Below are 14,514 nucleotides of genomic sequence, written 5' to 3'. Positions count from 1 at the left end.
CCAAGAGCAAGAAACATCCATTCTGGTCCTATAAAACATGATAATTTATATAGATATTATTTTAAATATAACATATGGAATATGTTATAAATATACATATGGAAAAGGCTATAAGAACTTTTAGTAGTTTTGATTCAGTGTTTTTAGGGGAAAAAAATCTTCCTGCTTAAAATGAAATCACATGAGAACATGTATTGAAGAGTTATAAAGCATAGTATCAATATCTGATTCCTTTTTAAACAGTTTAAGATTCTGCCCTTAAAGCATCTTTCAGGAAACAGTTGCTCATTGGCATTTGTGAAATTCTTTTCAAAATATCTACTCCCCTGCTTGGGGTTTTGAGGCATGTGCAGGGCGTATGGCACTAAGATTCTGAAGAGTGAATTGCTGGCTCCACACAAGCATTTTCTGCCTATCCAGAACTCTGAGAGCTGCTCTTTGTCCCGGCTCCTGCCATATGGAAGAGTCATGCCGAAAGGTCTGAAAAGACCTGCAGGAGCTGGTGGCATCTGCAAGGAAGGAGGCAGAACTGACACTGCAACACTTCATGTGCCAGTGGATACAGTGACTAATAACTAGGCTGACCCTAACCCAAGTGAAAATGGAGCAGATCTCTACGAAAAGATTCTCAGAGGTGTAAAGGTACACGGTAATAGCCTAGGAATACATTAAGCAGAGAGGAGCAGGGGAAAATAAATTGTATAGTCTATTAGTGTAAGAGGAGTGTATCTTACTTTTTCAGTTCTGATAGTTTAGGTATACTCTAGTGTATTTTTGTTTGAGGCAATACTCTGAGAATCAGCTTTCAATATAATATATATTTGCAAGTAAAAAAAGAAAGAAAACCAATCCCTTTATTTTATAGAGGAATATCAAAAGTAAGATACTTTTTAAATAGCATATTTATAATTATTTTGAAAAGTCAAGCCTGTGTATTCAGCTCCAAAAGAATCAAATGAGATTACTCATCAAATCAGTATTGTGTAACCATTATTGTTTTCCAAAGAATCACAAAAATAAATGACTTCTTAGTAAAGTGCTATTTAAAAAAATATCAAGCTACAGCCGCAATGTACCAGCAGCTTTAAAACTACTTTGTGCATTATTTAAGCATAAGTCTGATAGAGTAATTGAGCCCTGTACATGCAGAGTGATCATATATTTCTCCCTAAATGTACTTATAGGTAAGTTTCAGAAACTAAACTAATTTTTTAAAATTTGGAAGCCATCATATTATTACATCAAATATGACTGAATTTTTTATACCTGATAATTATTACTAAATGCTAAAAAGTCTGCATTAAATAAAATTTATGTTGGAAAAATAATCAGTATATAAATTAAAATGCACATTCCATTTTTAAGTGGATAGTTAGTATTTTGTTAGTCTGTTCACTTGTAGGCACTTAATACAGTCTTGTTTTTTGTTGCAAAGAAGGGTTAGAGTGAGAGCCAAATATTTACTGAAGAGTTACTCAAAAATCACATACTCTCTTATGTGAATAAAATCTGATTCATTTGGGTTCTGTGTGACCTTGGGCAAGTTTCCTGGCCTCTTTGAGCCTTGGATTTTTTTTTTTAAGCTCTGGAATTTTGTTTTGTTGTGTGTGTATACTACCTATAAACTAGGAATAATAATGGCACCCACTTTATAGACTTGTTGTAAGGACCAGTCAATCTGTGTAAAATACTTGTAACAGTCTGGCATATAACAAGCAATGAGTGAATAATAGTTAGCTGTTCTTATTATGGTGATGCTATTATTGTTGTGATTAACCTAAAGAAAGGCTCCATGAGTCTGTGATGTCGTCACTTCCACCACAAAATCCCTAGTAACTTTTCACAAACCTTATATGTGAGTGATTAAACCATATGTCAGCAAGTTTACTTTGTGTTGGCTTTTGCAAGGTCAGGGACCTAATGTGAGAAGACCATCTGTGTGGAAGGAATATAGCTTTTACTAATAACTGCTGGCATACCCTTGGATTTTGCAAAATATGACCAGGATACCCACAATTTGCCACGTTCAGCTAAAGTATAATATGCGGTCAGCAAAAAGATTGTTTCTTAGAAGCTTCCTATTTAAGATCTCGTAGGATATGGAAGACCTCAGAGGTGACTTCATTGCATAGCAATAATAGACATTATGACTTGTTGTTTAATGAATTCTCTGACTTACAAAAGATGTATTATTTTATCATGGCACAAATTCTGCGGATTGTTTTCTTTAAAGATATTAGCTAGAACTAGAATTAGAATATACAAAAGAGTATAGTGGGTCAAAGAGATATCTCCACTATTAGAATAAAATGAAGGGCTTGAAAAGAATGAACTACTAATACCAATAACAACTTGGATGTATCTCAAATGCATTTTGATAAAGCAAGACTCAAAAGGCGCATACTGTGTGATTCCATTTACATGACATTCTGGAACAAGCCAGATCAACAATTACTAGGAGCTGGTGGTGGAAGAGGAGTGGGGTTGACTGCAGAGACCTAAGAAAAGTTTCGATAGAAATGTTCTGTATCTTGATTGTGGTGGTGGTGGTGACATGATTGTAACCATTTGTCAAAACTCCTAGAACTATTCACCAAAAGGGTGAATTTTACTAATTGTAAATTTCATCTCAGTAAATCTGGCTTAAAAAACCAAAACAAATGGCTGTAGTGTTGGTGCAGGTCAGTATTTCCTGTGAGTGTGTAGAACAGCATATCACTTTTTCTGAAATGTTGATAGAGTTCTTATGTATTTACTTATTACACTTAATTACATCTTTGAAAGTCACATTTTTAGTTCATTAAGTATTTTACTTTCTTCTCTATAAATAGTGATTGTCTAAAAATTTCTTGAAAGTTTATCAGTTTCATGGAATATGCTGCATATGTTTCTTAGTGTTTAAGTTTTTTGTATTAATCACGATGCTACAAATAACACCAGTATTACTCGACCTGGCTTAAACAATAAGGAAGTTTATTGGCTTCATCTCTGTGGTTATGGGATGGCTCCTTATAGCACTCAAGACTACATGTACCCTCATTTACATGGAGCAGCAAAGAGAGATCTCTTTTTCCATGGTTCTTCCTTAAGAGTAGGGAGCCTCTTTTTCCAAAGCTGCCAGTGCGTATTCCCTCGTGTCTCATTGGCCCCTGAACCTATCGCTGTATACTCCTGATTGTGACACCATTCAGGGCTCCCCTTTTGGTCTGTGGATAAGGTCAGTTTCCCCAAAGGAAAGGCTACATAGTAGTGGGGTAGACACACTAACCAAATCTGGATACCATTAAGAGATAGCGGGGAAGGGATGCCAGGTAGGCAAGCAACAATGCTAGTACTTTACTCTGAGTTTAAGTTAAACCAAAACTTTGACTAATTATGGAATTTGACTACTACATAGTTGTTTTTTTTTTAATATTTATTTGGCTGCGCCGGGTCTTAGTTGTGGCACGCGGGATCTTCGTTGCTGCATGCAGGATCTTTTAGTTGCAGCATGTGGGCTCTTAATTGTGGCATGCAGGATCTAGTTCCCTAACCAGGGATCAAACCTGGGCCCTCTGCAATGAGATCGAGGAGTCTTAACCACTGGACCACCAGGGAGGTCCCGATTACTACACAGTTCTTATTTCAGTGTTTCTGAGACCACAAATTATTTAAACGTATTATGTTACTTTACCCTAAAGACTTCACATAAAAATACCTCAGTTCTGTAAGAAGCAACATGTTAACTTACCACGTTAGAACATATATTGCATATAAAGCATAAAGTAGATGTCATATGTGTTTAACACAATGAAGCATTTATACAACTTAATAGCATTTTATACATAGTTTAAAATGTAGCATTTACACAAGTCAGGTTTAAAGTACACTTTGGTCTGCTTTGGTACTAAAGTTTTTACTAAACTCTTATTATATTTCATACTCTCCTAGAATGAGAAAAGTATGTCAGCAAAGTAACTAGGTAGAAACAACTCTGGATGGTATGCAGAGTCTGGATTTTATCCTGTCAGTGAGAAGAGGACTATTGAAGAATTTTGGTTTTTCCTATGGGAATTAGGATTAGGTGAGCAGAGCAGAGTTTTTGTTTTGTTTTGTTTTTTAATTTTATTTATTTATTTTTTGGCTGCGTTGGGTCTTCGTTGCTGTGCGCAGGCTTTCTCTAGTTGTGGCGAGCAGGGGCTACTCTTCGTTACGGAGCACAGGCTCTAGGCATGCTTGCTTCAGTAGTTGTGGCTTGGGGGCTCTAGAGCGCAGGCTCAGTAGTTGTGGTGCACAGGCTTAGTTGCTCCGCAGCACGTGGGATCTTCCTGGACCAGGGATCGACCGTGTGTCCCCTGCATTGGCAGGCGGATTCTTAACCACTGCTGTGCCACCAGGGAAGTCCCCAGAGCAGAGTTTTAGAAAAATTCCTGATACGATAGTATTCAAGGTGGGTTAGAGCCAAAAAAAATAATGGAATCAGTTAAATGGGCAACTATTGATTGGCCTGGGCTTGAGATAAGGTATGAGCAAAGCAGGGTGGCAGTGATGAGAGCTTAAAAGATGGATGCTAAAGACAATATGCCATGAATAGGAGTTGGTGGCTGACTGGATTTTGTGGTAGGGAACTAAGCTTAAAGTAATTTAAGTCAGCTAACTGGAAAGGAATGGAACCATTGCTAGGATGGTAAGGTTGGAGGGTGGTGGTAGGATGGAGATTTTACAGAAACGATGAGTTTGGTCTTAGATTGACAACATGTCAAAGTGGTAATAAATGTCCAGCAATAGTTAGTCATGTGAGACTGCTTCTCATTCATTCATTCAGTGATATTTTATTGAGTGCCAGTGTTTTATTGAAGCACTGCAGTAGATACAAGAGATGGAGCAGTTAACAAGGAAAAAATGTTCCTATCCTCATGGCACTAGCAAGGTTATACAAAGATATTTAAGAGTTAAGTAAATATAAACTGAAGAAATATTAAAGTCTAGATTTAATTAAAAATAATATAGTTAGAGGGAGGTGGGTGCGAGCATAGGTGAAAGAAGATTAACAATGAGTTGATGTTGGATCTTGGTGATGGACACATGGGGGTTTGTTTTACTATTTTGTCTACTTTTATATATGATTGAAATTTTCCATAATAAAAAAAGTTTTTTTAAGGTAAAAAGTTCTGTGCATAGAGCTAATAATTAAACAAGATGTTTGAGAGAGTGATAAAAACATGTCCAAAGAGTAGCCTGAGAGAGGTAGGGGGGAAATGAGGAAAGTAAAGTATCTGGGAAGTAAAAAAGATAAAAGATGTTTCAAGGAAAAGGTGGAAGATAGTGTTAATTGATACAGAGATCAAAGAAGTTATCATAGATTAAATCTAGCTGATTTCTAATTTTCATTTCTGGTTGGATGTTCCTTGATGACTGAAAGGAATTAGGTACCTGAGAAGCTTAAGAAAACTTTTGATGAAACCATTTTTTTTAATCAATTTTTTAAAAATTTTATTTATTTATTTATTTGTTTGTTTGTTTTTGGCTGCATTGGGTCTTCATTGCTACAAGCGGGCTTTCTCTAGTTGCGGTGAGCGAGGGCTACTCTTCATTGCGGTGCCCAGGCTTCTCATTGTGGTGGCTTCTCTTGTTTCAGAGCACAGGCTCTAGGTGCACGGGCTTCAATAGTTGTGACACGCGGGCTCTGGAGCGCAGGCTCAGTAGTTGTGGCACATGGGCTTAGTTGCTCTGCGGCATGTGGGATCTTCCCAGACCAGGGCTCGAACCCGTGTCCCCTGCACTGGCAGTTGGATTCTTAAGCACTGCGCCACCAGGGAAGTCCTTGATGAAACCATTTGATAATATTTATTACTTGAGAAATACTGTCCAAGCTTTATTTCCTAATATGTGAATATCTGTTCTGTTTTCAGGAGACTAATGAGCAAAAACTTCACAAAATAGCCAATGAACTTTTGCTTACAGAAAGAGCTTATGTCAGCCGTCTTGACCTCTTAGATCAGGTAATATTTTCTCTTTCAGTATTTTATTTTTTGGCATTATACATCATTTTAACTTAGTAATTTAAGTGTTTTAGAAACTGCAAGAAGGACCTAGCCATTTTTGGCAAATGAAGGCTACTTCCTCAAGGAGCTCTCTAACATTTTCAGCTCTGTCAGTGAATTCATTAGGTATAAAGGTTTCATAATTCATAAAAAACGGATTGAAGGACTCTCTGTATGAGTCGCAAAATGCCTTTATCTGTGTCTTTCAATCCTAAACACTACTCTGTTTCTTGCCCACTTATTGTGATCCTGAAGGCCGTGTTAGTAAATAGGAGATTCTGCTGTTGACATGAATACATCACTGATTCTTGTCTCACTTGCTGTTCAGCCCTTGTGAATGATCTGAATTGCTGCAGTCATAGGGCCAGAAGGAATTTTGAGAGTTCACTTGTTCAGCCTTGCATAAAACATTAAAAACAGTGCCAGGTGTAAATATTTGTTGAATATGTGAATAACATTTTGTACTTTCATCATGGTGGATGCTTGTGAATCATCTCAAATATACATTTGCAAAGAAAGTTTTAAAATGCATCATTAAGAATAACTGTTAAACACGATGGCCTCTTAATCCTGTTTCAGTGATAAAAGATCAAGATAATTGGTAGATTGTCTGCTAATACAGACTCCTCTTATTAAAAGATAAAGTTGCCAACTTTGAGTAAATTAGTTGCAAGAAGAGGTCCCGCTATTGCAGTTGGAAAAATGGAACTTCGTGGGAGCAGGCCATCCTGGGCACACCTCTTTATCAGTTCCTAGAGTAGACTACATTCCTGTTAGGGTGAGCCTTAAGGGGCCAGATTAAGACTTGTGTTCTCTGAGACAATGTGTTTGTGACTCAAATACTCACTTTCCAAAGAATTTCACCATAAGTCAATCAATTCATGTTGGTTTGTGCCTTTGAAACAATGTTTCTCCTAATGGTGATTACAGACCTGAAACTTTTAGGTATTCCCCTAATGGAAATGTGTTTTTTCCTCATTGCACTTTTTTTTTTCTTTCTTTCTTTTTTTATCAGCCATATTATCTTGTCAGCTACTGTTGCTGACCTTTTAGAATTTAGTCTTAATTACTAAAATAACCTATTGGAGTCTCTAAGGACATAATTTTGTATTCTTTTTGCCTCCCAAGAAAATGCAATGGAGGTGAATTTAGAAAATAAACAACCATCTGGACATTATGAAAGAACAGACCTCCTTCTGCCTACATTTAACAGAATGGCAATTAAGAGGTATAGTAGCCCTACTGGAGTAGAGCTAAGACTGCAAAACTTTTTTTTACTGTCTTTAAGATACCTGTTATTATGTACAAGAGAAGATCTTTTTATCCTCATTTCTGAGTTTTAAGTTACCATGCATTATTATTTACTAAAGCAGGAAAACATGTTAGAACTGAAATACTCTTTTGTTCATGCATTGACCACATATTTTTTAAGCACCTTTTCTACTGTGAGAAGTAAATCACAATGTTCTCCCTCCCCAAGGAGTGTACAGTTTTAATAGGGAAAATGAGATACATGCTAACAAATTATAATAAAGGGCAATATGTAATATGTGCCATAGAAGTCATTCAAAATATAAAGAGGAGTGGAAAATACCACAATTATTATGCATCTATATAGTTTTCCATCTTTTAACTCTGCCTATGGATAGGAAGGGTAAATCCTGTTACCCTCAACTGGAAATTCTCTGGAACAGAAAAGATTAACATCCCACAGATAGAGGCATAGCCTAGGTTAGAGTCAAAGCTTCCTAATTCTAATTCCTGGTTCTTCTTAAAGCATATACTCACTCCTACATTTCAAAAATGATTGATTTCTTGAATCACGAACTTTTCCATTTATTCAACAGAAAGTTACTAAGAGCCCACTATGTGCCTTAGCACAGTGCTAGATGGTTAACCAATAAATTTGAAGTAATGTTTGCATTAATTCTCTTATTCAGGTATTTTATTGCAAACTACTGGAAGAAGCAAATCGAGGCTCATTTGCAGCAGAGATGGTGAATAAAATCTTTTCTAATATTTCATCAATAAATGCCTTCCATAGTAAATTCCTATTGCCAGAGCTGGAGAAAAGAATGCAAGAATGGTAAGAGGCATAGATAGCAAATAATATATCTAAGGCAGTCATTACTAGAAGCTGTGTTATTCAGCTGTTAAATTGAAATAATAATGCTACACAGAGCTGTAAACAAACATTTACGCAAAGATTTTATGTTAAAGATCACTGAAAGACCTTGTGGTACATTTTTGCCTTTAGTTGAAAAAGGTTTCATCTCTCCTTTCCAAACTATAGTTTGATTAGTGGAGACAAGATATTAAGGGTAACCTGGAGCTTCAAGAATTCCAAGAGTAAAGCATCTCTCTTTACTGTGTCATTCCTAAACTCCCTGTAAAAAGGTGCTTTTTCGCTCTCTATCAATCTCACAGCAAAGTGGATCTGACAAAGCGCAGGGTATGTGTAGAAAGTGATTACTTCATTTGGAGTCCTCTTAATTCACTCATTCTATAAGAAATCTTAACAACTTGTTTCTATGTTTTATACAGGGAAACTACCCCTAGAATTGGTGACATCCTTCAGAAATTGGCCCCATTCCTTAAGATGTATGGAGAATATGTGAAGGGATTTGATAACGCAATGGAATTGGTTAAAAACATGACAGAGCGTATTCCCCAGTTCAAATCAATAATTGAAGAAATTCAGGTAATAGGACTCTTTTGTTCAAGGCTATAATTACTTTTTCTGTACAAATCATAAGGTCTTCTAGATCTAAAATTTAGATTGAGAGATTTGAGACACCTGGCCAAATTCCATTCTGGTCTGAATTATGCAGAAATCATCTCTGCAAAGTTAAAATATTTATTGAGCATGTGCAAATACTGAACAGTGAATTCTCCATTTGCTTTTGAGGCAAGGAGAGTCTGGCTTTATCAGGGTCCACATTAATTTACAAAGTAAGTTCCCATTCAGCTCTGTGTCTCTCTTGCTTGCTTCCAGAGGTTGAGATGTTGGAATGACTATAAATGAATATAAAGAATGATTGCTATAAACCCTGACATTTTGGAAACATAATTACAGTTGACCCTTGAACAACATAAGGGTTATGGGTGCTGATCCCCAATGTGTTTGAAAATCCCAGGATAACTTTACTGTCAGCCCTCCATATCCGTGGTTATGCATCATGAATTCAACCAACCATGGATTATGTAGTACTGTAGTACACATTTACTGAAAAAAAAAATGTGCATATAAGTTGACCTGTGCGGTTCAAATCCATGTTCAAGGATCAACTGTTTTCTGTTTTATTTCATTTTGGGGTTTTTTTTTTGGTCATTTTATATATGTGTCCTGACTTTTAAAATTTCATCAAACCTGGATAATACATTTTAATAATATCATAGTAATTTCTGTTTGATTCTCTAGTCAAAACTGTTAATCATTTCTTCTTTGCTAAAGTTTAAATATTGAAAAGAAATTCTTTAGATCACATAAGGTTATTTGGGTGGGGATTCTTTTGCTCCTTGACTGCCTTCTTTTGTGTTACATAAATATATATATATTTATTTTTTATAAATTTATTTATTTTATTTATTTGTTTTTGGCTGCATTGGGTCTTTGTTGCTGTGCACGGGCTTCCTCTAGTTGCGGTGAGCGGGGGCAACTCTTTGTTGAGGTGCGTGGGCTTCTCATTGCGATGGCTTCTACTGTTGCAGAGCATGCACTCCAGGAGCACAGGCTTCAGTAGTTGTGGCTCACAGGCTCTAGAGTGCCGGCTCAGCAGTTGTGGCACACAGGCCCAGCTGCTCCATGGCATGTGGGATCTTCCTGCACCAGGGCTCGAACCCATGTCCCCTGCATTGGCAGGTGGACTCCCAACCACTGCACCACCAGGGAAGCCCCTGTGTTACATAAATATTTTTATATGTGTTTTAAACTCATTAATATAGTGAAATGATTACTGTTTTGTACAATTTTATGTCTTTTAAAGAAGTTAAGAGAATATTAAAAAAGATATACATATGCAAATCAATGTGATGCTGACATCAACAAAAGAAAAGACAGAAACCACATGATCATCTCAATAGATGCAGAAAAAGCATTTGATAAAATGCAACATCCATTCATGATAAAAACTCTTACCAAAATGGGTATTGAAGGAACATATCTCAACATAATAAAAACTATTTATGAAAAACCCACAGCCAGCATAACACTCAATGGTGAAAAGCTTGAAAGCCTTCCCACTAAAATCTGGAGCAAGACAATGATGCCCATTCTCACCACTTCTATTCAACATAGTATTGGAAGTCCTAGCCACAGCAATCAGACAAGAAAAAGAAATAAAAGGTATCCAAATTGGAAGAGAAGTGGTAAAATTGTCATTATATGCAGATGACATGATACTATATATAGAAAACCCTTAAAGACTCCACACAGAAACTACAAGAAGCTGATAAACGAATTCAGCAACATAGCAGGATACAAGATTAACATACATAAATCTGTTGCATTTCTTTACACTAACAATGAAATATCAAAAAGGGAAAGTAAAAAAACAATCCCTTTTAAAATTGCAGCAAAAAAAAAAAAATACTTAGGAATAAAACCTGACGAAGGAGGTAAAAGATTTATATGCTGAGAATTATAAAACATTGATAAAGGAAATTGAAGATGAGTCAAAGAAATGGAAAACTATCCCATGCTCTTGGATTGGAAAAATTAATATTGTTAAAATAGCCATACTACCAGAAGTAATCTACAGGTTTAATACAATCCCTATCAAAATACCCATGACATTTTTTACAGAACTAGAACAAATAATCCTAAAATTTATATGGAACCATAAAAGACCCAGAATTGCCAAAGCAATCCTGAGGAAAAAGAAGAAAGCTGGGGGCATAACCCTCTGAGACTTCAGACAATACTATAAAGCTACAGTAATCAAAACAGTGTGATATTGGTATAAAAACAGACATGTGGATCAATGGTATAGAATAGAGAGCCCAGAAATAAACCCACACACCTATGGTCAGTTAATCTTCGACAAAGGAGACAAAAATATACAATGGAGAAAAAACAGTCTCTTCAGCAATTGGTGTTGGGAAACCTGAACAGCTGCATGTAAATCAATGAAGTTAGAACACACCCTCACACCATACACAAAAATAAATTCAAAATGGCTTAAAGACTTAGATATAAGACATGACTCCATAAAACTCCTAGAAGAGAATATAGCAAAACATTCTCTGACAGAAATTGTACCAATGTTTTCTTAGGTCAGTCTCCTGAGGCAATAAAAATAAAAGCAAAAATAAACAAATGGGACCTAGTCAAACTTATAAGCTTTTGCACAGCAAAGGAAACTGTAAGCAAAATGAAGAGACAGCCTATGGACTGGGAGAAAATATTTGCAAATGGTACAACCGACAAAGGCTTAATTTCCAAAATATACAAATGGCTCATACAACTCAATAACAAAAAAGCAAACAACCCAATCAAAAAATGGGCAGATGACCTAAATAGACATTTCTCCAAAATGGACATACAGATGGCCAAAAGGCACATAAAAAGATGATCAACATCACTAATTATTAGAGAAATGCAAATCAAAATTACAGTTAGGTATCATCTCACACCAGTCAGAATGGCCATCATTTAAAAGTCTACAAATAAATGCTGGAGAGGATGTGGAAAAAAGGGAACCCTCCAACACTGTTGGTGGGGATGTAAATTGGTGCAACCACTATGGAGAATAGTATGGAGGTTCCTTAAAAAACTTAAGAGTAACCATATGATCCAGCAATCCCACTCCTGGGCGTATATCCAGAGAAAACTCTAATTCGAAAAGATACATGCACCCCAATGTTCATAGCAGCACTATTTACAATAGCCAAGACATGGAAGCAATTTAAATGTCCATCGACAGTTGAATGGAAAAAGAGGATGTAGTATATATACACAGTGGAATACTACTCAGCCATAAAAGTGAATGAAATAATGTCATCTGTGGCAACATGGATGGACCTAGAGATTATCATATTAAGTGAAGTAAGTCAGAAAGAGAAAGACAAATACCATATGACATCACTTATATGTGGAATCTAAAATATGACACAAATGAACTTATTTACGAAACAGAAACAGACTCAAAGACATAGAAAACAAGCTTATGGTTACCAAAGAGGAAAGGGGGGTGCGGGAGGGATAAATTAGGAGTTTGGGATTAGCAGATACAAACTACTATATATAAAAGAGATAAGCAACAAGGTCCTACTGTATAGCACCAGGAAATATATTCAATATCCTGTGATAAACCATAATGGAAAAGAATATGGATAGAGAATATATATGTGTAACTGAATCATTTTGCTGTACACCAGAAACTAACACAACATTGTAAATCAACTATTCTTCAATTTGAAAAAAGAAAAATGTCTACAAATATGTTTTTAACCCATATATTTACCATTTCTGGAATAAGTTCCTTTCAGTATGAAAATGATGTGTTTCTTGTGAGGTAGAGTGAATAGCAATGAATTTTCTTGGGCTTTGTTTATTTGGAAAATATTTTTTTCTTCTCTATTGAATGATAGCATTGCTAGACACAGAATTCTTGGCTGATAGCTTTTTTCTTTCAGCAATTTGAATGTCATTTCACTGCTTTCTGTCCTCCCTTGTGTCAGATGAGAAGTTAGCCCTTAATTGTATTGACAGTCCCCTGTATGTAATGAATCGCTTTTCTCTTGCTGCTTTCAAAGTTTTCTCTTTGTTTTTGGCTTTTAATAGTTTGAAAATGATGTGGATCTTTTTTGTATTTATCCTGCTTGGAGTAGATTGAGCTTCTTGGTTGTGTAGATTTTTTTAAATCAGTTTGAGAAGTTTTCAGCCATTGTTTCTTTGAATTTCATATTTTCATTACCCAAGTTTCTTTCTTTTTTTAAAAAATTTATTTATTTATTTATTTTTGGCTGCACTGGGTCTTCGTTGCTGTGCACAGGCTTTCTCTAGTTGTGGTGAGCAGGGGCTACTCTTCGTTGAGGTGTGTGGGCTTCTCATTGTGGTGGCTTCTCTTGTTGCGGAGCACGGATTCTAGGCACGGAGGCTTCAGTAACAGGCTTTGGTGCGTGGGCTCAGTAGTTGTGGCTCGTGGGCTCTAGAGCGCAGGCTCAGTAGTTGTGGCACACGAGCTTAGTTGCTCCGCGGCATGTGGGATCTTCCCGGACCAGGGCGTGAACCCGTGTCCCCTGCACTGGCAGGCGGATTCTTAACCACTGCTCCACCAGGGAAGTCCCATTATGCGAGTTTCTGAGACCTGTTCACTTTTCTTCCTTTTTTCTCTTTGATTGATTCTTCTGCCATCTTATTTCTGCTGTTGAGTCTCTGGGGTGAATTTTTCATTTCAGTTATTGTACTTTTCAACTCCAGAATTTTCATTTGGTTCTTTTTTATACTGTCTGATTCCTCCTTGAAAATTGCTATGTATGCATGTATTGTTGTTATACTTTTCATGTTCTTCAAATATGATTACCTTTATTTCTTTGAACATACATATAATAGCTGTGTTGAAATCTTTGCTACATCCAGTATCTCAGTTCACTCAGAGACAATTTTATTTGACTGCCTTTTTTCTTCAGTGTAGGTTAATACTTCACTATTTATTTGAATATCTCTCTTTTTTTTGCTGAATATTGGACATTATAATTTGTTTGTTTGTTTATTTATTTTTGGCTGCGTTGGGTCTTTGTTGCTGCGCATGGGCTTTCTCTAGTTGTGGCGAGTGGAAGCTACTCTTCGTTGAGGTGCGTGGACTTCTCATTGCGGTGGCTTCTCTTGTTGCAGAGCACGGGCTCTAGGCGCACGGGCTTCAGTAGTTGTGGTGCATGGGCTTAGTTGCTCTGCGGCATGTGGCATCTTCCCGGACCAGGGCTCAAACCCGTGTCCCCTGCATTGGCAGGCAGATTCTTGACCACTGTGCCACCAGGGAAGCCCTGGACATTTTAGATAACCTATTTTGTGGGAACTCTAGATTCGGATTTTCCCTACTGAGAGTGGCTGTGGTTACTTTTGTTTTTTTGTTTGTTTGTTTATTAACTTGCTTAGACTAAATCTATGAACTTTATCTCTCCTCTGGTATGCAGCCACTAATGTCTCTATTCAGTTTTTTGTTGAATATTCTTGTGTTTGTATGTGATCTTGGCTTTATAGGGGTTGCCCCTATATCTGTGTAGGTTAAAGATCAAACAGTTATTAAACACAGGTGCTTAACTACCTAGATCCAGTTAGCTTCTCTCCTCTGCTGATGGCCCTATAAGTGTGTGTGGAGGGGCACACACTTATTTAAAGATCAGGCCATTTCCAAGTCCTTGTGGCCCTTTCACATCTCCTATCTGTATCTTCTGTCTGCATCTCCACAACCTCAGAGTGGCCAGGAGATTGCTGCCTTGGGCTCTCTTCTGTCTGTGCTGGTTATTCACACAGCCTCAGCGAAGAAAA

The 14,514-nt window shown here is 36.8% G+C and overlaps 1 protein-coding gene across 2 annotated transcripts in view; it reads left to right on the top strand.

Annotated features, from left to right (window-relative positions):
- Positions 1-14,514, top strand: part of FGD4 (FYVE, RhoGEF and PH domain containing 4) — a 194,538-nt gene that overhangs the window by 154,532 nt on the left and 25,492 nt on the right. For both annotated transcript variants that reach the window (XM_061204389.1, XM_061204390.1), the window contains 3 exons: positions 5,892-5,981; positions 7,964-8,109; positions 8,568-8,724. In XM_061204389.1, coding sequence (XP_061060372.1) covers positions 5,892-5,981; positions 7,964-8,109; positions 8,568-8,724 — 393 coding nt within the window. The remainder of the gene's footprint in view (positions 1-5,891; positions 5,982-7,963; positions 8,110-8,567; positions 8,725-14,514) is intronic.

The sequence above is a fragment of the Eubalaena glacialis genome, chromosome 11, assembly GCF_028564815.1.
Source record: "Eubalaena glacialis isolate mEubGla1 chromosome 11, mEubGla1.1.hap2.+ XY, whole genome shotgun sequence".
NCBI classification, from domain to species: domain Eukaryota; kingdom Metazoa; phylum Chordata; class Mammalia; order Artiodactyla; family Balaenidae; genus Eubalaena; species Eubalaena glacialis.
Note: the sequence above shows the minus strand (reverse complement) of the source record. Positions and strands in the feature narration are given on the sequence as shown.